At 29.6% G+C, this 17732-nt stretch overlaps 1 protein-coding gene across 1 annotated transcript in view; it reads right to left on the reverse strand.

Moving 5' to 3' along the window:
- Positions 1–17732, reverse strand: part of LOC129961778 (glycoprotein-N-acetylgalactosamine 3-beta-galactosyltransferase 1-like) — a 64999-nt gene that overhangs the window by 43103 nt on the left and 4164 nt on the right. Inside the window, exon 2 of the mRNA XM_056075343.1 lies at positions 17111–17448. Within this exon, the coding sequence (XP_055931318.1) occupies positions 17111–17393 (283 nt within the window). The 5' untranslated portion in view covers positions 17394–17448. The remainder of the gene's footprint in view (positions 1–17110; positions 17449–17732) is intronic.

Raw genomic sequence — 17732 nt, forward strand, 5'->3', positions numbered from 1 at the left:
TCATTCATTAATGCGTGTAACATACGAATACGGAAACAGGTAATGTAAGCTATGATAACGCGGATATCTTCCATTCTGGTTTCTCAATTGAAAGTTGAATTTATGAACTTATTTTCGCGGCTGTTTTAATTTTCGTTTATTTATTTACCATGGTTCTTATCAAAAATTTCAGTGTTTATCAAAACATATTTTAATAAATTTAATGTACTTAATTTCTATCTAAATTTAAAAAAAGTTTTTATTTTTGGCTTGTTTACCAGACAAGACAAACATATAGAGCCTCACAAACTAAATACAATATTTTTCCAAACATCTTTGAATATAAAAATATTTCATATTTTTTGCTTTTAAAAATAAAAATTTCATAATTTTTTTTAAGCAGAAACTAAATAAGCGAGAAATTTTTTTAAAAAAAGTAAGTGATAAACAATTTAGTGAAACTTTTCAGCGCCATTTAAATGAATTCAGGGGTTCAAATGAAAGGGCGTGAAAACTATTCGCATAAAACATCCTTTTCGCAAATACGGCATGAATTCTCCCCCCCCCCCATTCAAATTATTTCTTAGTTTGATTTCTAATTATTTTTCTCTCATATGAGTAGGTTCTAAATCAATACGTTCTCTTTTCTTTTAGATAAGGAAACAATTTTATTTTTTTACAGAAAAACAATAATAGAAAAAGTAACCATGCTATAATTATTGTGTCCTAGAGAGTTTAATTTTAACCCTGAAACATTTGATCCTACAAAGATAACAAAAACCTCATTCGAAGTTTGATTGATCTAAACATACTGAAGAGCCTCTTTTAAGGCAGTGGAAATTTTAGTTATATTAACATCCTCTTTGGAAGGGGTTATTTTTTGATGGACTTGGTAATTGTGAACCCCGGTCAGATAACGCGAGCGATAACTAAGAGCACCCTTTCTCTGAATTTCCCATCACACCAAAGGGAGGATGTTTAGTCCACGACGTCAGATGTAACGTGACCAAACCAGCACGCACGATGATCTTTAGTGGAATTAGGTTTCGAATTTAGAACCATCTAGCCCTGAAGCCGATATATTACCATTAGGCTACCGTGGGCCGGCATTTCAGTACGGAAGAAAAAAAAAAAAAAAAAAGGAATCTGTTGTTTCTAAAACGAATTAAAAGTATTCTCATGTCGATCGCCAAATTCCGAAATATAATGATAGAATGTTTCTGTTTACTAATAGAATGAAGAGAAGTTGAGAGGTAATTTAAATAACTCCAAATAAAACATTACGAAAAAAAAATACGTTATCAAATTCACGCATACAATAAAAAAGGTCTCCAGAAATGTTACTAATACGTATATCACCAAGTAATTTACATAGAGGACAGCAACACAGAATCCTTTCCAAAGCATTTTGTAAAACGTCAGCTCCGAAGTAAGGAAAAACAAAAAACAAATTGCTTCGTAAAGCGCAGTTACTACTCACAATGTTTATTCAAATTATTAATATAACTAAATTGTACAGTGTCATTTCATGGAGCGCTGTAAGCGAGCAAGGAAAATGTGACTGATTTACACTTTCAAAACTCCTGAACAATACAGCACGACATGATAGATGGACAATGCTAACACATATCTATGCAAAACTTGCTTTATTCTCTAAACTAAGCCATGTAGAGAGTCTTATCTAATAAAACAAAGTCAAACTTTTCCTAATTCAAGGAAATTTTCCTAATAAGTGGAATATATATACATATATTTGAATATCTTTACATCTTTCGAGGGGAAGATCACGAGCTGATAACTACACAATTACATAAATAAAGGTGCGGTTCATTTAAAAGAATGAGTAAGCAAGTTAAATTATGTTTTATACTCGCTGGCACGAGGATTACAAGGTATATTCTCAGTGTTATCACACCCGACCTATTTTGAACTTCATAAGATAAGTGTGAAGATAAGCGATTTAAAAGAACATTGGCACCTGTGACTTTGGATTCAATCTGTGTTTCTTTCTTTTTTTATGCTCTTTAAAGATAAAACTATTTCTATTCCGCCCATCTTTCGATAATGAATTACTTCTCTCAGGAGATAAGACTACTGCGAAATATATATAGCATAGAATTTTCATATCAATAACTTGAACAATTAATGACCATATCAACAAATATGCAAGCTGAAGTGTCTTTCAATCTTCATTCCTTTAGATTTTTTTAAAGATTTTTAAAGGACATTTTATTCTATATTTTATTTGTCTACAATGTGATTCTGAAAAACCATTATCTTGACGATCAAAGACACAACTTAAATAACTGAGATTGAATACGAAAAACGAATGCCTCTCAGAAACCAGTGGGAATAGTCACTCTAAAATTTTCTCGCATCTCTCAAATAAAGGTATCCCAGAGAGCGCCTTGTATGGCATTGCCGTACAATTGATCTCTGGCTTGAATTTACCTTTTTTAAAAAATAAATCTATGGTGTGATCTTTGGCGATTATTTCTTGGCATGCGGTTAATAGTATAAGAAAATTGAATTCGTGCTTTAGACGCGTTTTTCCCCAACAGATTGAAACAAAAATTAGACACAGAACTACAATTGTAGGCACAAAATCACATATCAGATTTAATATATTTAAGTCATTGCATTTTAAAGTAATAGCAATTACATGTTTCTGAAAGACAGCCTTTTGCTGAATTTAATTCAGAATTTGATAGTTATTTACTCTATACTTGTTAAATCTGTGTGCCGAATTTTATCAATGCAACTCTCCTCGTTCTGGAGTTATTGTGTTAACTTACATTTGAACAGCTGGGCAGGAAGATTTTCTTTGAAAGGATTTCGTTTAGAATTCGAAAGAAACCTACAAATTTGGAGTATTCATCAAATTTAATCCATCGACCTCAAAAGCGTTTTTGAATTAGCTTTGTCTTATGCATAATACAAAAATGTGTACATACATTCCAAAAATGTGTCTTGAACTCAGGTGGTTCTAAAACGAAGATATTCGTTCAAAATCCCGAGATCGAATCTTTTTAGCGATTACAACACTTTGTATGCTTCGTTTATGAGAAAGTAAAAGAGGTCATCAAACTCTAATTAGACTATTTTGATCAATTTCGCGAATGGCGCTAGTTAAAATAAATGCACGATTAACAAACAATCAATTCTGCAATGATTCAAGTGCACTTAAGTCTAATATTTTCTATATAATTTAAACACCAAAATTAGTACTCATATTTCTTTACAAACTTTTTAATTTTCAAATATATATATATATATATATATATATATATATATATATATATATATATATATATATATATATATATATATATATATATATATGCCGGCGTCCTGGCATAGGGGTAGCGCGTCTTCCCCGTGATCTGGGCGTCCCGGGTTCGGAGTCCCGGTTTGGGCATGGTTGTTCTTCTGTTGTTCTATCTGTGAGATGTGTGAATGTGCCCTCCTGTAAAAAGGGGTTGTGCAAGCGAATGAGTGATGCGTGAGTGGCAAAGTCGTACTCTTGGCCCTAGTTGGCGCTGCTATAAAAAATAAGAGACGTTCCCCCTCAGGCTTAAATTGCTGTCTTCGTAACAGCGGGCTTGTCAGTGGCAAGTGCCATAAGAAACAAACAAACAATATATATATATATATATCAAGAATTTAAATAATAAACGAGATATTGAAATTTTAGTTAGTTATGTTCCTTTTGATGCGAAGCAGTGAAACAAAAAACCAGGAACAAAAATGATATCGCATTTCCTTTACTCCTTCTCTTTTAAAAAAGCATTTAGAAATTCTAGCTTCGGTAATCAGGAAAAGAAATTTAATTCATCCAAGTCTATTTTATTCGTGAGAAGAGCATACCACCTGGTCAGAATTAAATTCTATTTCAATTTTCGTAAAAATTAAATCCCATTTTAAAACAATGGCAACTATTCAAATTACATTTTTAACTGAATATATGCGTGGGATTGCTTCTTTTATGTAGATTTCTACAATATTGAATTCAGCACATTTAATTCTTTTGTGCAAACGTTTCTTATTTAACGATTTTGATCGACTGCTTCATTAGAAACAAGAAATTCCATCAGAAACTAGAAATTCCAATACAATCTGCTCCATCAGAAACTAGAAATTCCAATACATTCTGCTTCATTAAAAACTAGATTCTGGCAATAAATTCACAATCTAAATTTCCTTTATATAGCTTGCTGCGGTTACGAGTAATCATGTTCACGTATACATGGTAGATTTTTAGATAGATAATTTTTAAAGTCTGTCAGCGTTTGTGACACAGGGACACCCTGAAATGTAAAATTTCATCAAAATCACTAGGTCGAATTTTTTGATGCTTGCAAAATGTAAATATACAGTACATTCATTCTTCTTTTTTTTAAAAATAAAGAAATTTCATTTATTCAAGGAACTGCATTACAATCCCAAAACATGTTTATAATTACTTCTGTGTTTATAACAGAGACGAAAACAATTGATTCCTACTTCCTTTTGGAGATTCAACTTGCATCACGCTTCCACTTCGAAATATTATCATTTTTAACATTTCCACAACCCGGACTTGCACAATGCTCGACACTTCACCGTTTTTGTGAAAAATAGTGTTCCGTTCAGCAGCCGTGACGGGGAAAAACTTCCGAAATCGTTTCCTCAAAGAGAAGATGTTGAGAAATTACTTTTTTTAAAAAGTTGTTGTCGATGAAAGAAACGTGTACCATTGTTTAATTTCATTGAGATATTCGTCATTAATAGAAATCTGGCGCTGGAAATGCCCAAGAGACTTTTCAACTGAGCAACTGAATTAATCGGTAAAAAACAAAGATAATTGTGACACCACATTCCTTTGTCCACTCGTATTGTTTTTCGTATTCTTTTTTTTTCTTCTATCTTTTTATTAACTATAAGAAAGACTTCGGAGCAATTTATTAACTTTCAGAATGGAGATAGCATAGAAAAGAATGCATTGATTATCTTTCGACAAGAGATAGCAATATCCAAGATTGCTTTTCGTAACACTACAAATTCGAACTTTTGAATTAAAGTGAAAGAAAACACTTTGCAAGGCAAAATAATAAGAAATTACTGTATCAATCGAAAATGCAAGTAAGAAATTATATATATCTTCGAAAGACATTGATTTTGTCTCTGTGCATTTCAAGGTGAAAACGAATGGTCTCAATCACGCAGCAGACAAATATTTTAAATTAAAACAACGCTCCTACATATACATAAAATGTTGCAGATTCAGAAAGATTTATCATTATGGAAAAAGTTATTTTTATGACTGACTATTTTGAAGACTAAGTTATTTTCCCAAATTTATTATGCAACATCTATTATTTATTGATTATTAGGGAAGAAAAATATTTCATGTCACATTTTTAATTAATAATTCTTATTATCAGATAATATATGCTGCTAAAGATAAATATATTAACATGCCTTTATTTCATAAAACACTTAATTACTTAATTGTCAAGCATCCTTCTTTCAGATATTTCTTATATTTTAAAATTTTGAGCCAAAGTTTAGGAACTTATAATACGGAAAATACGCTGTAGATATCTAAGTAGTTCAAACATGACATGCGAGAAGCTAAAAATATATTTCATAACGAGTCGCCTTTGGCAACCATTCTACTTTGCTAGAAATTTTTGTTATGTCTAATATCAATCATATGTTTTATGTGTAACTCGATGTTTACGATTATCTTAACTAAGTATTTTTAAGCATCAAATAGTGATAGACATTAAAGCCATGTTATTTTAATAGATTTACACTTCTGTTCATTATGTGTATGACCCTTCCTTATGAAATCAAGTCCCATGACATTCGCCATTAAAAATGTCAGTGTTCGGGTATTCTACCACTGCACGTTCTCTTTCCCGATATGCTAACTTCACCTTCTTATTCTTAATGTAAACAGCACAGATGATTAAAGAAATTTTTTCTTTAGATTCCAGCAATAAAAAAAATCATGCAATTAAATATTTGAAGAAATAATGAAAATTGTTTGAATTTCAGAGGAACAATGAAATCAAAATTCAGTTAAAAATTTTGTACAGCTAAATTGGCATCAATAAAAAGGCGAATTTTCAAATTTAAAATGGGATAAAATTTAGTTTCGTACAATAATATTTTTTGGAGTTACCAAACTTAACTTAATTTTGAATTATTTGAAATTCTGCTTAATATTTTGAAAAATTCGATTTGTATATTCTCCATTTTCGAATTACATTATCATCAAATTTGTTAACTTTAGGTCATCTAGTTATGATCTAAAAAGCACCTAAAGACATAAGAATTTTTCTATATTATTAGTAAATTAGCACTCAACAGAATGTCAAAATGAAGTGAACTGAGCTGAAGATATCTTATTTTTTAAATATAAAAAGCTTTATATAAAATACTATAATACTCAAAATGCTCTTATAATGTAAAACCTTTTTTTTTAATTATTAAAATGAGAATATCAGTTGCAACAAACAATGCTTCAAAATACAGATTTTTTTTTCTCGATAAGTTAATAACTTCTAAGGAAGTACCAAATTAATTCAAACATTTTCCAAAATGAAATAAATATGATATTTTTGTCATTCGATATTAATGACAATACTAAAAGGTAAATTATTCATTTTTATTGATGGAAAATCGGCATTTAATTATTAAAAAATGTACCTATTTAATTAATTTGATGAAAACTTTTCCGAACACTGCATTACGCTTCTTGCGATAATATTTGCGAATAAACTTTTCGAAAATTCGAAGAATTTTTTCTTTCTTCAGAAATTCAGATTTATTTAGCGTGCCAACTCAAGAATTCTGACTTTTAGTTATGTAAATAATTATAAATCTGTAAATTTGAATAGCAATGATGAGATAGATACTTTATGATATTTCATTTATAATTTTAAGAATGAATTTTCCATTAATGAAGTAATTTTCAGCCATTTGCATTAACGACTAAATTCAATAAGATTGTATTTCAAAATGAAAAAAAAATCATAAAAATAAATAAATAAACTGCTTTTTTTTTTAACGAAACTGCCCAATAACGAGAGTTGTCATTTTCTTTTCAATAATAAAACGACAAATGTCAAAATATTAATTATGAAGTATTCAGCTAAAAAAGTATTAAATCGCATGAATTATTAATTAAGATACATTAAAAATATCCCAGAATGTATGATAAAAATTTATTAACAAAAGGTAAAAGCCATTTTTTTTTTCAAATGATTAATCAAACAAAAAGAACTGAATCATCGATTCCTAACTTGAAATGTAAATTCATTTCTTTTAATGGTACACAACAAAATATATTTTAGATTGAAAAATAAAATGACATTTTTATTCCACGAGTTTGGCAACAGACGAGATTTAGGTGATGGTGCACCACCTCTTCACATCACCTAAGGTAACTGGAATATTTTCCGATCTTCTCATATTTGGCGTTAATGACTCAGGGGAAAGGTTTATTCTAACCGATAAACTCAACTTATTTAACAAGTAACTCACTATTTTCCAATATCCCTACTTGTAACCCCCCCCCCCTTCCCACCTGCTAAATCGACTTCTCGTCTTAAAACTAGCAACCTCCTTAAAAATGTTATGAAATTTTGATGAGAATTTTGAACCTCTGGGGAAGTTTCACTAGTTTTGAATAATATATTTCAGTTTGCAGTTCATTCAATCAGATAGGTTAAAGTTACACCTGAAAATTTAGTCGTGATTTTCATATTTTCAAATATTACAATTTTATAATTAAAAAAATCTTTAAATAGTTAATATTGCGCCTTTGACATTTGCTTACATTATGAAGGACTACTTCCGCTTTCCATCGATCAACACATAATAGTTTATGGGACTATAAACAAACATTTTCTTGCTTCAGTGATGCATGCATGCTTCAGGCACATAGAGTAAAGCGTTGTCATTACGTGTGCCATCATTCTTTTAAGAACAGCAATTACTCACGTTAGAGGTGGACACATTAAACGATGTTCTCTTGTCTGCCAATTAGTTTCAAAAAGCAATTTTCTTGAGAATTCTTTATAACAGTGCTTTAAACGTCTCAAACTATCCAGTTTCCAGATATGCGGTCCTAACTTCTCGAGTAATTGGCATAAAAAATCGTTTTATTTATACTGTGATTGAAAATTGGAAGTAAAAGATGTACAGAATGAATGATGTGACTAAAAATAATAGCTTAAAAATAAGTAGGACAAACTAATTCATCTTTAAGATGGAGGAAGGAAGCTCAAGCAATTTTTGAGAAAAACATTTTTTTTTTTTTTTTTTTTTTTTAACTTTATGCACTAGTGTTTCCGATATACTGAAACATGATAGATTGGACAGGCTTGATTTCTGTTTGATTTTACCTTTTGCAGGACAGATATTAAAATAAGTAAGCATCACCTACATCAGCTCGATTTGGAGTTTTTCTATGAGTACCTCTTCTTTAGATAAATTACATCACATTTGTTTAATTTCCAAGAAAATTTGTAACTGTTTAATCTTTGGAGGCGATTTGGGCTGTTTAGAGCTTTACTGTTCATTACTTTCGCAAATGGTGGAGATGAATATTTAGACATATCAATGCATTTATATGCTTGCGTATTTTAATTTTTCTTTAACTGTACAAGAATTTTTTGTATATATATATAAATCTGTATGCGACTAAATTATTTAACAGTTTCTGTATAGCCTGTATAATATTTTAGGTATTTGTTAAAGGCCCTTCAATTTTCATTCTTTGATTATAACTATAAATGTTCTTTGATTATAACTCTTACCTTCGAATGTACTTGTGAGAAGCGTTTATTCAGTTTTAAAGATTTTAATATAGTTGCTAATTGTACACCCTTGAAATGACTTACAATGTTATTGTTTGATTTTTAATATGATACTTTTATTTTTGGTGTCTTTTAAGCAATATATCATTACAGTTTTAATTGTATCACATATTTATTCTGTTGCTTTTTGTTTACCATTTGTTTTATGTTTACGATATATACATTCGCAAAAAGATGCGAATGGATCCCAGTGGGGAAAACAAGCTTAAACATCAATGTAAGAAAGTACCTGAATTTAAACAATACATATTAATACATAAATGATTCAACATGAAACGTTAACACAGCAATAATAAATATAAGATGAGGCAATATGAATGGCTATAAATATTACTGTGAAATTTATCAGGTCCATAAATAGGGATATACGAAATCGTTAAAGACTTTTCATATGATACTCGTTTCAACAGAATATTGATACAATAGATACAGAAACGAGCACAAACGAAAAATATAGACTTTTCACTTACATAAAACAAACTTTCTCGAACAATTTTTATGATTTTTTTTATTATCTTCCGAATACATTCGGAATAGAAGGATTGTTTCTGTATGCTTAGCTGAGCACACACGGACAGGCGGATATATAAAATTAAAAAAAAAAAAAAAAACATTTTAGAACTCTGATTTGAAACATATTTTGGATGACCAAACGATAAGAGCATTCATAAAATCTTTCATTTCAGCACCTTTTAAAATAACTTTATTAAATATACTTGAGTGAATGCAATTCAAACTTTAAACTGCGCACATATGCTAAGAAGCCATGACAAACCTATGATAAAGGACGAAGCAAGACCATATACTTTTAATCAGCACGAGTGAGTAAACTCAAAATATTTATATTAAGTCAGTATTGTCAATCTAGTAAAATCATAAACAAAAGACCATCAGAAACCATCAGAAAAAGACAAAATAAAGTCCTATTAGGGCAGTTACTTGCTTATGTCTTGTTCTAGTACTGGCTGAATTTAAACGTTCTTTCAGAATGAAGGTTGTTAAAAAAATGAATTCAGTTTAAATGGCAATAATAAAAGCGAATGCCATCTGATTGCTAATTTTCCAAAGGAAATAGTTATTGGTATTGTTTTTTCGTGAGTAAGATTGAAAAAAAAAGTATGAAATTAAATGGTAGAATGAATTTGTTTGCCATGTGAACATGAATTAACTCTTAAAAAAACTGACCGACTACAAAAACATTAATTTATTTAACGTTTTTCTGAAAACAGCAATGAAAATCATAAAATAAATACTTCTATTAAGTACTAACGTTAAACGTTAAGAAACACGTTAATGTTTTCGTTAAAAAATAATTTCAAATAAACTCTTAGCAAACGATTAATTTATGACAAAATAAATAAATCTATACTTATAATAAAGCTCAATGTGTGTGTGTGTGTGTGTTGGCGCTCTACAGGCCAGACCGTTTGACATACAGCTACCAAATTTGGTACATGTATACCTTGGAGGTTGGGAATGTGCACCTGGGGTTTCTTTTTTCGAATTTTTAATTAGAATTTTAATTATTAATTAAAAACTAACTTTCCCGCCAAAAAAATCTTCCATTTTCCCCACCGCCAACTTTTCCGCCAAAAAAATCTTCCATTATCCCCAGCGCCAAACGAGAAAGGCTTCAGTTTTTTTTTCTCCCAACAGTAATGAGGCTAGGGTTAATATTTTTCGGCGGATTATTTCAATCGGTTCTGTTTATTTTCTTAATGTTTGATGCATTTAAAATTAAACATTGTTAATGAATCAATCTTTCAGATTCATTCTGAAGTACTTTTGAATTAAAATAAAACATAATAAAGGAAATTAAAAATTTCTAATCCGCATAACGTTACCCCAACTGGCGTAGAAAAAATCACGTATTTGCGTTACGTAACCGGCGAAGAAAATTCACGCATGCGCATTCTGTTCTGATTGTTGCCATGACAACGTTATCAATGGATGATTTAAATTATTTTTGGGTTAGTTGCATGCTTTTGTAAGTAAATTGTTATTATGTTAGTTATATATTTTTTGTATATGCTTATAGTTTTAAGTACATCGTTTTTTAAGTAGTTTTTTTAAAACCTGTTTTCAACCGTTTATTTTAAACTATTCGTTTTATTTTCTTAGTGTTTGATGCATTTAAATTTAAACATTGTTAATTAATCGATCTGCTCATAATGAATCTAAGAAAATTTTGTTGACCAACTCTTGAGATATTACATAAATTTAAAAAGATATTCTTTAGTGCCCATAAAGTTTAAACGCTGAGTGACTCTATTTTCAGTAATCAGATTATAAAAAAATGCTTTGTTTCAGTAAAAAATATTATTATATTAATTGAAGATAAAGTCTTTCCACTTTAATTTAAAGCATAAATTCTACGGGTGTAACAGAAAATGAGAGAGATACATATTACGTTATGACTGAAGGCCTTTATAATATTATGAATGAATTATATGATAATTAAAATTTGAAATTTTAAAATATTTCGATGAAGAAGCTATTAAAGTAGAAATTGCATAAAATATTTAATTATTAAAATTTTAACGAACATTAAGATTGGCGAACCGGCTGGTCGCCAAAGGCGGCTAGTAAATAATAAATAAAGTTGGATAGAAGACGTTTTAGTGCAACAAAAAATACTGTATGCTTTGTTGATGATAGAGACCGAATCGAGATAATGCCTTAATTCAGATATATTAGACAACTGACTGTTTAAAATACTAATTTTTTTTTACATAAAATTAAACTGTTCGTTAACTGCGCATGGTACAAAAATGAATTAAAAAATTCATTGTCAATTCTATTTCTTATTAAATTCAATAAAATATGTAACGTTTGTTGCATAAAGCAAAAATGAAATAGTTGATTAAAGCAAATGAAATCTGATGAGTTTCATGCGATTTTAAAAATCATTCAATCCTGTTGAAGATACAAGTACAGGAGCAAAAGCTGATCAAATTCACAACTCCATTTACGTAAAATTACAGGTGCATCTGTTAACCCTTTAAAGGGCCATTTTTGTTCTAGTCATATTATGTTAAAATATTTTTAGGCTTGAAATTAGAATAAGAAAAGAGATTCATTTAGCTTATTAGATAAATTTAATTTGATTAATTAATTCATTTGGTTAATTAATAATTAAGTGATTAATCAAGACACATAATTTTGTGTGAGATAAAGAACTGAAGTTTCTCTCTTTCTAAAAAAATTTGTCAGAACTTACGTCAACCTACATAATTTCATACAAATATCGATAAATTTGGTGGGAAGCATACTTCCCACGGCCCTAGAAAGGATTAACTCAACCATTTGTGAATATCATTAGAATTTGGCATTGTTCTCATGTTCGAAAAAATATCACATTTACCAAAATTGAATGCAAAGACCAAACAATATTTCTATGTAAATTAATTATTCGATAGGGATTGAATAAACAAGTTCAAAAATTTTTTTATAGTAATTTATTGCAACATTTCAGATAATTTTTAATAGCTGCGATTTTAATTATTTAAATATATGCTTTTGATGAGAGCGTAGCTAATGTTTTCGCATACGTAGCGATGCAACATAGATAATTTTGAAAGACTGACGTGTGAATAACTGAAGTCGATTTTTTTTTTCTCTCCCATACAAAGACCAAGGCAACCTTGTAAAAATTATCACTCAAAACTTTCTAACATGCTCTCTCATAATATTCACCACCCTTCCCCGGTATAAAACTGCGGCCTTTGGGAACGCCCATGAATGTCACGAGTGCTCTGATTTCTATTTCCATGACAGTCAAACACTACAAAATTGTATGCTTCCTAGTATAGTGAAAACAAACGTAAGTAAGCATTTTGGTGCAATTTTGTCGACCGATCAACAACCAAAATTTGACACTGTATTGCTGAATATCCGATCATTTTAAGCATAAGAACACAATTCAGTTGGAATTTCATATCTTAAAAAAAACAAAAGACCTGACAACATTTTTATTACCGTAGTCATTTAACCAATAAGTTTTTAACCCATTTTATATTAATATGGAAGTCAAACTTTGATTTCTTTTTAATTTTTATGAAACGCTTATTTTTTCTTCTTCCAAAACGCAGGCCTACATTTACCATAATATGAATACTTCTAACGCTGAAATACTCAAATATTCTGCAGCCATTTCATTTGCAAAAATAGATCGATCTTTACAGGTAATAGTATTTAATAGATTTATAGTTCTATAAATAAATATTCCAATAAAACCAAAATATTTAAATTACTTAAAGATTTCACAAGCAGAACATTTGTGATCAATGAGTTCTTTAATCTTTTACTTTACTCAGAAAATCGTTTGCACTAATATTATATATTTAAATTTTTGGGAACAGATCAGCATTCCGGCATCCATTAAATGAACCCATAAACCGGCATCATTAAAAATATCTGTAGATATATATGGCCATACTAACATTATAGTGTTTAGATACTACTTGTAGGAAAACCGTACGGCAGATTCACAAAAATATGTTTTCTGAACATTAAATATATCATCTCCAGTTTGCACAAAATGACAATGTCTTATTTCAACTTCATAAATCAGATGACAACATGAAAATATAGAAACGCGGCGTCCTTGAATGCATATTTAGATGTATTTTACGTTCGAAATGAAATGATTTTTCAAAATAATAAAAGGACAATATTACACCGTTTAAACTATAAGAATATGAAAGCATTTATGATATTTGCAACTGTTAGTATTAGAATATGAAATTAGAAATTCATCGGTAAAATTCATTATAGCAATCGATATGAATGAAACAGTCGCACAGTTCGATCAGCAGAAAGAACTATTTAAACAGATTTTACAAACATTCATAATTACTTTGTTTCGCTATAATAGCTATATTAAATTACGTCAAAGGGAGGAAACGATTAACGCATAATTTAGAAGATTTTTGAGAAAATCAAAATCTACTTAGCTCTGAGAAATAAACACAGTGCCAGTTTAATTTAAATATACATATTCACAACTGAATACAGATTAACTTAAAACGAAGTGAAAGTTGCACTGCTTGGCAATCAACCGAAGCAAATATTCATTAATGTACGCATTCTCACTACAAGTGAAGTGACAATAAAACTATAAACCATAAATCGAACAAATTGAGAAAACTGCATGAACTTTATCAAGCAAAGTTCACAGGTACACGAAAACCCTCCAGGTGCTTTTGTTAATACGCAATCGCTCTAAGATAGAAGAACTAGGAAGAATGCGATGTCAACTCGATTTCCGAAGTGGGGTAAATACACTTTTTCCAATTTATCACAGTTTTCACCTGAAAACATGTTACTTACTTCCTGGCATTGATAAAGCAACTTAGCATGAAGCGCAGCACGACTGCATCGAACCGATATCGAAAGTTACACGCATCCACTTATTAAAACATCAATTTCTTACGCGATATTGTCACAGTTAACTAAGTAAATGATGCGTTACTTTAATGATGTTACACCCATTTTACCTCAGCGAGATATATAACATTTCAATCGACATGTATCCTGTGAGAATGAATCGATTTCATTAAGCCAAATGAGGGTATTCAAATTGTTTTCTGTACAGTAGGCAACAAGAATTGAAGTTTTTTTTTTAGTAAAATATTTCACCTTTTCTATATAACAATAAAAAAAAAAAGGAGAAAACCATTATATCAGTAAATTGATAGAATCTTCCAAAGGAGAGTTTCTGATTAGCTGATAAAGATTCAATCAATTCCGATAGTAATCTTATTTCAACACATCAAAATTCAAACAGATTTTTTTTCACGTCATAAATTCTGATATTTTCCAACAGTTCACTTAAAATCAAAATTACCAAGCCGTGAAAATGAATTATTTATCAATTAAGTTCTTCAATGATTCAAATAATAGATTATTTTAAGCAATATTAAATGTTTTTTAATAGAGTTATTTTATCTTTTCTTCACTTACTAAATTTTTCAACACAGTTTATATTTATAATAGTCAAAATTCGGAATGAACATGTTTTGGACGAACATCTATCGCCATAATAAAATTACAATCACAGTGAGTTCCCAAATATAATGGCTGACAACTCATCCCCCCCCCACCTCTCTGTAAACAAATAAATAAAACTTTTCAAATTGCATCATCATGCAACTGAATGGCGAACTGTTACAGTGCTTTAAATAAATATTTATAACCGATTTATAATATATTTTTTTTAAAAGAAAAGAAATATATAAAGAAAAAAAAATCAAACTTAGCTTAATTTTTCAGATAATACTCGACATTTATACTACTACTCATGTCAAATCCTAATAAACAACATTTTATTTCAATACCGAAGAATGAAGGAAAAACGCCGTCATAGAACCAGTTTCTAAGGTTATAAAAAAAGCTACTAACTGATCTTATATCAACTGGAATTTAGAAAAAGTAGGTTTTTTACACTTCTTGATATATACTTGATGAGCAATACTGAACAAAAACACACAATCATTTTAATGTAATAGTAGCAGTGTAACGACGACCCCCTCCCCCCAACATAGAATAAGAAATACCACCTAACTTAATTCCAACAAATTCGATCTAATTTTCGAAAAAATGTTAAGGGAGAAAAAAAAAAAAAAAAGCCACAACATAATGTTTCCTTTTAAAAAGTACAATCTAAAATAAAATAAATAAATAAATTAGATACCAAACACACAAAACAAAGGCTTTTCGTGGTCACGGTTATGTACCCGTTTCACTATTTTAAACAAAGAAAGAGAGAAAAACTACTTTACTCCACGTATATCTGGTGTCGAAAAAAATCCTAAGCATATCGAATTTATAGAATGGAGAAACTCTTTAAAAACAAAGAAACAGCAACACCAACAAAAATACAATGCTTCTACGATTTCAGTATTAGCACAAACGACTTCCTATTCCTCCACAGAAGGGTTACGGTCAACGAATTACAGTTTGACAATCAGATGAAATGTAGAAAGACTATTCAACAGTTCTACGGTTCAGGATTAATTTATAAAATAATTCATTTTTTACAATAAAAACGCGGAAATAAAAAACTAGTTTCCCCGCTCCTTAAATAATACAATAAATTAAATTCGAGATAAAATTGCGTGGCACGGACAAAACTCAGTATAGCAGCGAATTTATCATCAATTTGCGGCTTTAATTCCAATTTTTTTTTTTTTTTTTTAAAGAAAGCATGAGGGAAACAAATAAAAGAAGTAAAAACTAGAATAAAAGTTATCCTGTATGTTTCATAACAACTCATTCAATGGATGGGGGGGGGGGGTAAAGCAAGTTCTTTGAAAGTTAAATTTACTCAGTATATCTCAAACACATTCAGTTTTACAGCTGTTAGACAGATGCACCTATAAAACAGCCTTCATACAATATTTATTTCAAAAGTATTTATTGCTTTAGCAACAGCTGCAATAGTAATGACAAAGCCAATGACATGTTAATACTATAATCATCAGTAAATTATGATTTCACTGACATTGCTCAGTTAATGAGGAAGAGTCTTAATCTCATTTTAATCAAAATACAATGATCAATAATTCATGATTTTATTAACTTATTTATAAATTTACATTAAAAAGCATTTAAGGCAAGAAATAATTTTTTTTATACTTTCAAAATTTAATCGGTTTCAATAAAAACTTGCTAAATAATCATGTAAGATGGTCTTTTATAAAAATCCTATGCCTATTGGTACTACAGATATTTATTTGAATTTGTAGCATAAGAGAAATCTTGCACTTTAATTTATTTCACAATAAACATCATCATAACAATTTTTACACCCTGATATTTGAGTGAAACAATTCTATAAAAATTTTTTACAGTGTTAAATCAATTTTTTGCTAGTTTTTGATAGGTTTAAAATCCCAAGATGTAAATATATGGACTGCAGCAGAATAGTTTTGAGGCTTCTAAAACTATAACTGAACAATAAGGAAAATTTGTAACTAATAAATCAAGCTGTCTCATAAATCCATTTAAAAAATAGCTGCCACTCCCCGGCTAAGACAGATGGTTATTCTATTATATCATTACTAAACATAGCAATTTAGTAATATAAATTAATTACCATCATGAGAAGAGGCCATGTGAAATTCTATAAACATTAAAGAACAAACACTTAGGATTAAAATGGAATCTCTACAAACCAAAAATATAGTAAAATTGAATTAGAAGTCACAATTTTATATGAAACTCGAAGTAATTTTTCAAGAATAGGCAGGGCACAATACCTTTATGAAATTCCTCATCTGACCTGTGAAAAGAAACTGGCGATTCTGGACCAGCAGCATCTTTTAAATCTTCATGCGAATGAGGATCATTATGATGCAAATGATTATCTAGAGGTGATATACTCCAGAGAGCACTTGAAAAATAATCCGTCTTCTCCCAGGCCACTACACTGAGTAAAACATAAGCAAAACTAAATCCAAAAGTGATTCCAACAGCAAGAGTGAGGATGCACTTTCGTGAAAATGCAGCATGGCTTGAAGCGTGAGAAGATGAGACCAGCATTTCTCACTTTTTAATGTCTTAGTAGAATGAAACAATCAGAAGTGGAATGAGGTTCCTGAAAAATTATACAGTACATATAGCAAAAGTTTGTGGAATTTTGCTAATTAATTCTTTACTATTTATAAAAAAAATTTGCTATTTTAAATAAATTTTTTGTTAATTTTAAAAGGTTTAAAACCCCCAAATGTAATATATAGCCTGCAACAGAATAGTTTTTGGGCATCTAAAATTACAAATCTGCATAATAGGATTCTAATAAAGTATACTTTAATCAAATTTTTCAAAACAAATTAGTGCAAATAATTATAAAAACCCTGATGAAATGATTGTTTAATTAGA

The sequence above is a fragment of the Argiope bruennichi genome, chromosome 2 (genome assembly GCF_947563725.1).
Source record: "Argiope bruennichi chromosome 2, qqArgBrue1.1, whole genome shotgun sequence".
Lineage (NCBI taxonomy): Eukaryota > Metazoa > Arthropoda > Arachnida > Araneae > Araneidae > Argiope > Argiope bruennichi.